At 39.6% G+C, this 11,968-nt stretch overlaps 1 protein-coding gene across 1 annotated transcript in view; it reads right to left on the bottom strand.

Moving 5' to 3' along the window:
- Nucleotides 1-1,867: 1,867 nt before the first annotated feature.
- Nucleotides 1,868-11,968, bottom strand: part of TOX (thymocyte selection associated high mobility group box) — a 285,613-nt gene continuing 275,512 nt past the window's right edge. Inside the window, exons 7-9 of the mRNA XM_057736365.1 lie at nt 9,669-10,052; nt 3,203-3,354; nt 1,868-2,867 (exon numbers count right to left, since the gene is read on the bottom strand). Coding sequence (XP_057592348.1) covers nt 2,831-2,867; nt 3,203-3,354; nt 9,669-10,052 — 573 coding nt within the window. The 3' untranslated portion in view covers nt 1,868-2,830. The remainder of the gene's footprint in view (nt 2,868-3,202; nt 3,355-9,668; nt 10,053-11,968) is intronic.

Genomic DNA, 11,968 nt, shown 5'->3' with positions numbered 1-11,968 from the left:
TCATTCACATTAGAATGGGAATTGGAATTTTGGATTATTCTTTCCTGTGGATGTTAGAGAGACAACCCTCTCCTAGCTGCTGTCACACCTTTTCTTCTTTTAGCTTTTCTAATGAGTTATAATATTGACTTTGGTGTGTTGGGGAAAGATATCCTATGTTCAGTGTTATTGCTGAACTGAATCTCTCAGAATGCCTTTACTGGAGGTACAGGAATCCTGCGGAAGGCTATAGAGCAGGGAACTCGGTGGACACCAGCACTGTTCCTTACGGTTACAAACTAGGAGCTACTGGGCCCAGCCCAGATTCTGGCTTCCTTAAAAGTGGAGGATTTCTCAGGCAACACCTGACAGAGGGCGTTCTCAGTGTTTCAGGGAAGAACACCTTTGGCTGGGGTAGCCACTCATCCCTTCTGTGCCCAGTCACTTCTGCCATGAAATTTTTGGGGGATGTCTCATCTGGCTGGGTCTGTGTTTCAGAGACTGATGGATATCCAAATAGAATAGGTCATGAATGGTAAGAATTTTTATTTATGATGTATTTTCTTTTATTTACATTTGTTTGTTTTTTACTGTTTTTGGTATCGTGTTTCAGTACTCTACCCTGGTTGCACACCTGCTCTAGAAAAACTGTAAATAACATTGTACTTTCCTGTACAACCCACCTGTCAAAGTCAAAGCTGGTTGTTCTCATCCCGGTAATTACCTTCTCAGTTTAGACTTAACACAAGTGAAAATGTTACTTTACCATAATATAATAAATAAAAGACATTAGGTAATTAGTAGTGCTGGTATATTTCTAAAATACTAAACAGACAAACAATAAACTGTGAACTTAATCACATGAGTTCTTATACAGTTTCAAGACAGGAAAATTAGAGCTCTCAGCTACAGTCATTTTAATAATCACATTGGATCGGCATTATTTATTAGTTATTACATGCTCAACTGATTCAAGGTTGTACAATCATTCCAAAGCAAGCATACCTTTTGTCTTTTTAATTCTGACTGGATTACACAATGCATATATTTGTATTTAGTTAAATTGCTAAGTTCATTTCACACATTCCACGAAAAAGACATCAGCTGTTCTCTTGATTTCCAACCAGACTAGCTTTCTGGATATAACCCTCTGTAAGGGCGTAATTTGCTCTTTTTGATGTGAAAGCTATGCAGACCTTCAGCCAGATTCTCAATGCTTTTGGTTCTTTAGCAGATCTCTAGTACCCTCAGAATTCTCTTGGAAGACGCAGGAATTCTGGAAAGAGAGTAGCTTGTAGAGGCACAAATGACAGCAAGAACCTCAATTTCTGTCAATGGCTTTCAAGTTGGGCATGCTTCCCCTTCCTTCTTTGCTGCCTGGTTACTCACCTTTCACTTCTCGATAAATTCTTTACAGTATGCTTCCCCTTTCCTTCCTCTCGCTCCTGGTTTAAATTTTTAAATGTCTTCTGGATTTTGTGAAAAGCATGCAGCCTGTGGAATTTGATTGATTTGACTTTTTTTTTTTTTTTGAGGGGGGAGTTTATAGAATTGACTAAAACCAGCTGAGAATCAAGAAGCCACCTTTTCCTTTCAGATAGAAAACCCATCTGTTTAGTCTTGGAGCCTACATGACTTTTAGGGCAATTCTCTGTTCTATTGTATGAAGAAAGAAAGTTCTTAAATATCATAGTTTTTTGTTTGCATCAACCAAAGAAATAGAAATAAGGGTTGGTTACTTTAATTTGCTGCTAAAATGAAAAGTAGGTTTGGCTTTATTCACTGTAAAAACTAAATAATAGAGTATTCACACCAAGCGTGAATTTTTTTTTTTTGCCAGCAAAAGTTAAAACATCAAAGAAACCTCTTTCAAATACTAACAAATTTACTTACAAACACCTATATTTATTATTTCATAAATAGGCGCAACAGTTTCCATAAAAAAAGATTAAATACAGACACAGTATGAAGAAACAATAATACAGAGCCGTATGTAAAGGTTATAATTTAGCTGTTTCCAATCTGTTTCTGCATCTAATAAAATACCAGGTAAGCATTTGGCAGTTTTATACATAAAAGGACTTAAATGACATTTACTAACCATTACACAAAAAGTGATACAAAAAAGCAATTTTTCTGCAGTACAAAATAAACGTGTTTGAGCTTCCCTTCACACTAGTTTCTTTTTGTCTGATCAATGAGACAAAGCCAATTTGTTTTTAAATTAAAATCATTTGGGAATATGGTTTTTTTTTCAAATAATTTGAAAATATAGAACTATTAGTCAGTTGTTTTAAAAATGAAGTAAAAATATGAATGTTTGCCAATTTAACCCCTATTGTGAAATCAATAAACTGGAATGAGCCAGTTTCAAATCACAATTTAGCTACAAAAACATTCACATTTTATACTCTAGGAGAGTGTGACATAGATGCTATTTACAAACTTGCTATGACTGCTACATCAAGCCATTTAAAAAGTCTTTAGTAGTTTCATATAAACACCCATTATGAAAACCAATGGAAAATCCAGGACTTTTATCCAAGACATCTATAGTTGCTAAGGCAGGTACTATAGCGCAGCACTTCACAGCAAAAAACCAACATAAAATCTGAACGGTCCAAATTCCCTTCAGGGAAGAAGAAAAACAATGTCCATAAAGGATTAAAAAAATAATAAAGAAGCATGACTATTTCTTCCAGAGTGGGTGACCCACAAGCTCAAATGGTCCTAAGTGCTTAGCAACTTGTATTTTTCTAATAAAATGGAGAACTGCCTTGACTGTACAAAGCAATCCACGGTGAAAAGACTTCCCTGAATGCCTCAGTGGAAAGAAGAGGTGTTCGGATTTTCAGGTAAGGTACAGTGCTTTGTCCCTCTGCATGCCCCTGTGTGAAGAGAAAACAGACAGACGATGCCTTGTTAACAGGACAGCCTTGCTGCAGGTGACCGGGGGGGTGTGTGTCTATCTGCTCTAGCTTGAGAGGTGGAGCTGGGCACTGGGAAGGTGCACAATAAAAGCCAACAGGATCTAAAGGCATTTATTCTTGGAATGGTTGGAAGGCTGCTTAAAAATTTCTGCTTTCATGAACATGGAACCGTGCCAGATTATCTTTTGTAAAGCAGGAAGAAATGACGGATCTTTGCATCGACCTTAGGGCAGGGCGTGACATGCCGGCTATGAGAGCTGTCTGCCACCAGGTGGCGATGGCCGGCCGCTTACCCACTACTGCAGTAGTCGTTATTCCAGTCCACGGGCTGGGAGGGAGGATTTCTGCACCCAGAGCGCACATACTCCATGGCCTGGGTGACCACTTGTGCAGCTGTAGATGTAGGATTGATTATAGTCTGATAGTCGGGTTGAAGATTAAATCCCTGAAAGAGAAAGCAAGTCCACAAATAAGGATCAAAGTGCCTTTTTAAGAAGAAAAGCACCTAAATATTTATCCACTGTTTGCAAACACTAGTGCCTTCTTGCTAGTGTCCCTGCAAGGGCAAGCTTATCCCAAGAACCCAGAAAACTTAAAACAAAGATGGAAAAGAAGTGTCCACACCCCATCCTTCTTACCTTTCCTTCACTGAACCATGTGTTAGAAAACCTTGAATTATACTCTTGAGCAGAAAATCGAATTTTGAAACAATTTAAAATATAGAAAAGCTAACTCAATCAAAACAAAGGGAAAAGGCCCTAAACCCCTCAGAGTTTATGTTTTCTATCAAACCTAAAAATACATTAATAGTTAATCCCCAGAATATGCAACAGAATCTTTTTTGAAGGATTCAGGCAGCAGGTGGCTGAGTGTTTTATTAGACTACACCTATTCACATATTGTTCTCAAAACCTTTTTTCTTCACTCAGTCACAAAGGGACCATCTGCTTCTTCTTTTATTTGTACTTCTTTCTCAGCTAAAAAATTTCAACCAAAGCTTTTTAACAGTTGTTGGACTAATATAGAGAAGGAAATTCAAAACAACTTGTCATTGGAAAACACAGAGGAGGAAAAGTATAAGAGCAAATATTTTTTAATTGAAAAGTCTATTAACTGGCAAATAATAATCAGACTTCAGGAAGGTTCTTTTAATACGCTGGTATGGTGAAGTGTTGACTTTTAATCCTTGCACAGCTATTAAAAATTCAAGGACAGAATCTCTGAAGTGGATAGCTATATCTGGTAAACAAAAAGCATTATATGCTAAGATTTATTTTTAGCTTATCTGGTGAATTCAAGAGCAGAATAAGCAAGCTTTGCTGGAAATGACCAAAAAAGCAACTTAATTAATCTCGTGGTTGTCTCCTTCTGCAGCAGATTTCATACATGGTGTTTAACCACAGAAAAATCAAGAGATTTAAAAACGAATCATTCTCTATTTACTTGAAGGGAGCTTCTTTTGAAGGCATAATATTGAGATTTTACCTTTAAAAAAATTCATCAGGATGATCAGAAATTTTTAACTAAGTCTATTTCCTTAGACTTTTATTCATTTGAGGGTACCTTGGGTAAAGACTCAAAGACATCTATTACCAAATGTCATCAATTCTCAATATTAGCTTTAAGATATTAATTTATTTTCCATTTAAATGATAAAGACTTCAAGCCAATGTCCACTCAAACTCCCACCAAAGCTGCTCATGAAAGACAAAATGCTGAATGACTGGAAACAAATCATTAAAAAGTGGAGTATTCAGCCAGCTCCCTTATTCGACCTCACACAGACTAGGAGGAATAAAATGTTTCCTAAACTAACAACTGGCTTATGGGAGGTAAGTCTGTTTATGGAGACATCACCTGCAGCTCCAGCCATAAACATTTTTCAAAATGGGGGTGGGTGAGAAGTGAGAGGTATCTAAGTGGATGTTTGGCTCTCCAGGCCTTTCCAGGCTGATGTCCTTTCTTTCTCCAGACCATCCTGTATCTGTCATGCAAGGGGCTTCGCTGGCTTCGGCAAACTGTATTCGTTTCATTATGGTCCCTTAATGTCCTTATGGGGCTCACTGTCCAATTTTGTGGACCTCTTTCCCAAGTGTCTCATGTGATGCTGTGTGATGCTGGGCAGACAGCAGGAAAAAGACCGCAGAGAGAGGAGCCTCGTGCTGACTGTTATTTCAGCCCCGTCATCAGGGCTGCCAGTGACCAGAGAGTGTTTCCATTGCTTACTGGATATTCTCAGGGCTGAGCCCATAGTAGTGGCTCAATAAATCATGTTTTCCAATAAATAAATTTTAACACTGACTATTTGATGCTAGTCTTGGAAAGGCCCAGGGAGTATAACTGTGTAAATACCAAAGCTTTTCTATCTTTTTAATGTAAAGTTCTCCACATTGGATTTTTGCACAATTGACAAAACGTAACCTAAAAGTAAATAAGTCTCAGAAACAGAGTAGCTGAAAATATCTTGTGTTAGTTGAAGGTATGGAAACATATGAGAAAGCAAAAAATAAACCAACCTGCTTCCACCCAACACCACACAATCAAAAAAAAAATGCCCCCCACCCTTTATTTTCCATCTAATGAAGATGGTCCCTCAGGCTTGGGAGAGAGACTATCAGGAGAACATTAATTTTTAAGTTATCAGTTTAAGATTAAATGGGTAACTTCAGTTTATAAAACTAAAATTATGTGTTATCTACAGAGCTCAAAGATTTAAAATTCAGCCAACTTCAATGCCTAAATTTAAGACCACTAGTATTAAAACAACCCAGGACCAAGAAAAATACAAGCAAAGGCTGAAGACCATTATTTTACTTGCTTTCAATTTAGAAAATGAAACATTCTTCTGAAGACTGTATTAAGAGATGCTGAGGTCAGACTCAGAACTAAGGACATTTTTATTATTGATGTAAATATGAAACAACAATGATGATATAAATTTTTGAAAAAAGTTTGCTTAGCAGTCTAATTAAACAAGACTGAATATTTTACATTTTAATGCTCAAGAGAAAAATCACCAACTGTTTTGTAGCACGCCTGGAATTTTAAATTTCATTTTCTGGTGCCAGATTGAAACAAAAATAGGAAACATGATAAAGATTAATTTGATGTCAGAAGGGACATTTGCTCTTTAATTAGATTTCTGTAGCCCTAGCAGTTTTGTTGTGCCACCATAGCAAGTCCTAAAAAGCCTGCAGCAATACCAAACGGTGATCCTCACATCCACACTTTCCTGGGAACTAATTTCATTTCCTGCCTGTCTGGAGAGGCATTTGCAACAGGCATCAATGTTTTTGTCTTCACGACTGATTTATTCATCAATCTCAATGTGATTTTTTTAAACCTTTAAATTACACCCAAATCCTAAAGCAGCTGTTTATTACACAAGGAAATTGAAAATCTGTCTGTGTGATATCATACAAAGATTTTTTTTTCTTAAGGTTATAAAGGAGGTTGACAGATATTAATGATTTTTTTTTCTCTTGACCTCATTCAACAATATAGGGAACAGAAGAAAAAGGAGGAAACTGGACCAAAATACCGCCAGGTCTATGGGTTTAGTGTATAAAATATTATTCTAGAAAAAAAAAGACTATTACTTCTGACAATCATTTTTGTAGGATACACTCATTTTCAAAAGGATAGTAAAATAAAGTAATACTGAAATATGAAACATTACTTTAAAAATATAGTAGCCATTAACTTTCCTTCTCTTTCTCTTTTTTTTTGGTGTTTGAAAATGGGAACATGGCCCCTGTATTCAGGATAAAGATGATGAGCCAGACAGGTCGAATCCCATCCCATCCATTAGCTCTACAACCACAGGCTAAAGACCCACTTTGATGATATAAGCATCAGCCCCACAGACTGCTGTGACTGTAATAAACGGAGTGACATGGAGGGGTGACGGACTCTCTGATCCTGATTTTAGGATTGTCAACTCACTGAGGCTTCCAGTCCCCTTAACTTGCAGGATCGCACCCGTGAACCTGACCTCCAGGGACCTACCCATGAACCTGACCTCATTGCCCATCACTCTCCCTTCCTCACCATGCTCCCCGCTGGCCTCCTTTCCATGTCCTGCACAAGCCACGCTCCTCCCGGTTAGGGCCTCCAGGCTGGAGGCCCTTTTCCTTACTACTGTTCTCTGCTGGTATCCACCCCCCACAACCCTTCCCACCTCCTGATTCTACAGGCGCCGCCTCTTCTCATCCTCCTGCTCCTGAGAGCGGCCTTCTTTATTCACGCCAGTGAAACGCCTGCCAGTCCTCCACACACCCTACAGTTTGTTCCTGTTTTATTTTTCCCATGGGATCCTCATAATTTATTTGTTTATCTTATTACTATCTGCTTCCTGCCCAACTCTGATGTGAGCTCCATGGGTGCAGAACACACTCAATTTCCAGAGCTCTGTTAAGGGGTTCAATAAATCTTTTCTGAGTAAGAGAAAAAAATCGAAAACTTCCAAGGATTTGAGATTCTACAAACTAGCCTGTAATTTCTTCCAATATTTAAACTTCTACTACTATTTTTAAAAACTATTTAAACTAATTACCAGTATATAGTTCTTAATTTGCTCATTTGTCCACGCAACAATTACTTTATCGACTACCTAAGATGATCAAGGCATCGTTAAAAGTGTTAGTCACTGTGGTCTCTGCAGCTGTATTGCCTCTCTGTTTTGGGTTCATGCCATTTTGTCTTCTATTATTAACGTAAATTGAAATCAGGTCCTACCGTCTCAATAAGAACACTTTCTGAGATACACTAATAGAACTGACTTAAAGATTGATGAGTAATTTGTCTAATGTAATCTGTTCTAGTTTTTCCTACTCAGTTAAGATTCTATATGGAGAGACACATCTCTTAAGTTTCCACACGTGGCCTTATGTAATTCTGAAATGTATGAAAACTATTCAGGGTCATAGCCAGCTCATCTTAGGTGTGAGTATAAATAGAAAATGAACTGTATCTGAGTGGAGAAATTAGTAAAAATGTGTTCTCTCTGCACAGAGCTCTGGCCCTCAACTTGGGAAGAGGACTGTGCCTTCTGTATGCTTTTCTCTGAGAAGGAACACCTCTTACTACAGCACTATGACCAAAACACGGGCCCTCAGCCGGGCAGCACCCTTAGGCAGGAGTCAACCCACACGACTGAAGGGCGAGTCCCTCAAGCTATTCACTTTTCACTCAAACACTAATGGTTCATTAAAACGCAAGGACACCCAAGAGTGTCCCTTGTACTGAGAGTAACGTCTGATGGAAAGAATGGCAGTTGGACCCTATGAATATCACTTGCTGGTCAGAAACCCCGCTGTAGACAAGGCAAGATGGGGGTCGGCTTTTCCTCAGCGAGTTGACAGCTAGTCTGTTGAACAGGTAAGTCGGTCGTCTGAGCTTTGTCAATATCCTTGGCTTGGGGACCAAAGAAGACTTCAGTAAAGAGATGAGTCCTTTGCTCTCCACAACCATTTAATCTCAGAACTAACTAGGATTTAAAGATCCTCCCAATTCTTAGGAGACACTGTCAAGAATGTATAAGGATGAGGAAGAGGGAGAGGCAGCAGGCCTAGCATTCGAGAACCCAGGCTCCGACTGCTGAGCAGAGGCGGCTCTGACTGCCAGCTCAGACCCTGTGGGTACCTCAGTCAGCTCTGCCGAGCTTGAGTCTCCTCACCTGTGAGATGAAGGCAACATCACGACTTGCAGTGTAAATTCTCTGAAATTAAAGATGAGGTAAGGTAATGTACTAAGGTTCATTATTGTCACCTCCTGGAAATCCTGTCTATAATAAAAGTGAATTTGGGACTACATATATTTGATCCTATTTCTGCCTCCCCTCGGCCCCACGGTGGCCAACTAGAGACTCGAATTCCACAGAGGGCTAAATCTCACTCCTATAGGAAGACTATGTCTGCATATTTAATTATAGCTCTGGGAACAACAGAATCATTGGATTATAAAAGTGATAGATTAATTTGATATGATTTATAGTTTTTACCTTGATCTACTTTTTTTTTTAAACAATTTTTTTTTAGGATTTTTAAATGCTTTCAGTTTACGTTACATCATTTGCTCCTTATTCTCAAATTTTAAAATAACACCAAAATCCAAAAGGAAAACTTGATTTCAAAGAAAAGTTAAGCTAAGACTGCACACAAATGGTTTCCATAATTGGGGGTGGACAGGGAGGCTTCCAAAACGCCTGTGCTTTCTAATCTATATAGAAGCCAGATAACCATTTTTAAATAAAACTCTGGTTAGGTTAACATTTTCATTTCTTAGGACTCTTAAGGTTGCACCAAATTTGATATTTCTGACCAGAAAAAGTGGGCCTTCATCTTGCAGCATTTATTGGACTCAACAGGTATATAATCAAGGCTTTCTCATTTCCAAACAATATAATTTTAAAGATAGACTTCTCAACCCCAAACAGATCTTTAGCAGTAGTGGCATCTGAAAACAACGAATGTACTTTACTCAAGAGGCAGAAAACAGGAAGGGTGATTAGGAAGATGAAGGAAAATGGGTATCATGGGAAAGAAGTCAGGGACTACGAAAAACAGAAGCTGTTGTGCTCAATAGGAGGCTGCCCAACTCACCCCCTGTAAATTACTTTTCAGGAAGCAGATATTTGTTGAATATCTTCCATTCTCTCTCCACTTAAATACGAGAACGGACCCCACCCCCGCCCCACTGGATGAACAGAACCCCTCCAGCACCTCTGAAAGGGAGTCCAGCGCGAGGCCCGGCACGTACCTGCTGCATGGTGGGGGAGTGTAAGGCGGGCTGGACCTGCATGGGCAGCTGGGTCCCCAGGGGCTGCTGCATGGCGAGTGGCTGCTGCATGTTGAGATGCTGGTGAAGAGGTGGGCTGATCTGGAGGGGGGGAGGGGGCGACACGGCCATGTTTGCTATAGAGACAGTCACTGGCATTTGGTTATTGGCCTTGGGGGCTATGCTCCTGGGGAGACTGGGATGCATGGCTGTTAGGTGAGGGTTCACTCCTGGTTGTTGGTGATAGTGAGAACTTAGGTACAGAGCTGAGTGGGCCTGGCTGGACCCAGGGAACACTGATGGCGGCTTTGAACTGATCAGCTGCGGAGGCTGAGACGTCTTCACGTCAACAGGTTCGCTGTAGCTCTGTGGAGGAACAAACGAGCAGAGTTAAGAGACGGATGCACAGGTGTTGCTTTTTCTTAGCAAGATGCTCTGTGAGTTCATTCGTGAACATTCACGTGAATCAACACCTGCTACTACTCTTGACTCTCAAGAACTCCTCCTTCATCATCTGCCACGTGACTTTCTGCAAGCCTGAGCTCATTTCACCTCTTCTATGAAATCCCAAACAATGTATGACAAATTGTTTTCTTTGCTTAAATGCTAAGCTCCAATTTGGTGACTTCTCTCATCATCCAAAGAAAGATAAAAAGATGAGGGGTAGGGTGGATGCCAGTTTCTAATAGGAATTACCAGTGTGCTCACTTGGAAAGGAAGTCAGTGCTGGAGTTCTTCTGACTGTATGTTTAGTTTTTTATTTTTCCTTCTTATATTCTCAAAGAGCCTTGGCATAGATATTTGCACAAAGAAAACAAAGCTGGTTGATAGAACCAGATAAGGAAAAAAAGAGTTCAAAAATACCTTTCTGAAGTCATATAAAATCACATTAATATACCTTCAATGTAACCACAGAACTCATCTTGAGTTTTTAAAGAGTTGATGATGAATTGTTCTCAATAATGAACTGGATAAAAATAATCTCTCTTAGAAATTTTAGACTTCATAAATTAATACATAATTTTGCCCTTTTTTCACACCTTCATATGGTCATTTACTAATAATCTGTTAATTGACTTAAAAACTAGACATTTCAGTGGAAGCTGAAAAGCATCAAGAATAAATCCCGAGGTGTTTCTTCTTGGGCATGAACCTGCCTCCTACTTTTGCTGACAGGAAGAGGCTGATAAATAAATGGTGAAAGGTGAAACCAGCTGGAGAAAGAAAATGCTGAAATGTCCTTCTGGAGAAAAAAGTCACTTGGTCAAAACAAGGTCTTGAGGATGCATCTGTGCCCTTATTCTGTGACCTCACTGTGATGCTTCTTCCATCCATAAGTCAACATGAGCTTCTTGTTACCCAGCACTGCAGGGTCTTCCCGGGCTCCCCCTGCTCTGTCTGTGCACAGCACCGCAGACAGACAGGCATGTTCCGGAGTCTGGTTCATCAAGCACATGGGAACTTCACTGCACAAGGCAGCCAGCAACGCAACTCATTTCCTCTCCACAGTGTAGGGAAATCGAGTGAGAGCCACAGTAAGAACGGTGCTGCATGTGTGCTGACTGGCGGGGGCCAGGCTGGGGTGATGGGCTGGTGGCCTCACACACTCTCCATGAAGGAAGGACACAAGTGACATCTCTAAAAATATATCAACCATGGAGATGTGGGGCCTGCGAGACTCTGATTACTCCATGCAGAGTAGATAGTAAGGTGAACCTTAAAGAATTCAAGCTCCTCCTAAGAATCCTCTCATGATAATACTTTTCTCTGTTAGCAGTGATGCAGAGTTTCTGAAATAGGAATAGACATTCAGACTCCGTCTTCTGCATTAACACGAAAAAGGTTAAAAATTATTCACAAAAGTTCTCAAGGAGAGGCTTTAGGACAAAGAAGCGTTATTAAATGTAGTACCAAAAAGGTGCTTTCAATTAAAAAAAAAGTCATTTTCTTTTTTTGCTTCCATTTAAAAATTCTTATTGTTGACGTGCAGAGCAGTGAACAATTTTAAGGAAAAGGTCAAATGGGTTAACTTAGGCTGTGTAAACAGTGACTAGTTTACATCAGAATAACATGTACTGCAGTGATATGCCTCAAAAAGCATTCTATATGTGCCAGGAAGATGATGTGCTCATTGTGTGTCTGTGTCTGAGTCACGTGGGAAAGTGTTTCCATTGTCTGCACTCCCTCTTCTTTGACCTAGCACAGTGGGGCTAATTTCACATTTAGTCACTTACTGCATCAGCTTCACAGGGGAAAGGAACAATTACACGATGACCAGATCG

This window comes from Hippopotamus amphibius, chromosome 5 (assembly GCF_030028045.1).
Source record: "Hippopotamus amphibius kiboko isolate mHipAmp2 chromosome 5, mHipAmp2.hap2, whole genome shotgun sequence".
Classification (NCBI taxonomy): Eukaryota; Metazoa; Chordata; class Mammalia; order Artiodactyla; family Hippopotamidae; genus Hippopotamus; species Hippopotamus amphibius.
This window is presented reverse-complemented; position numbering and strand designations above follow the sequence as displayed.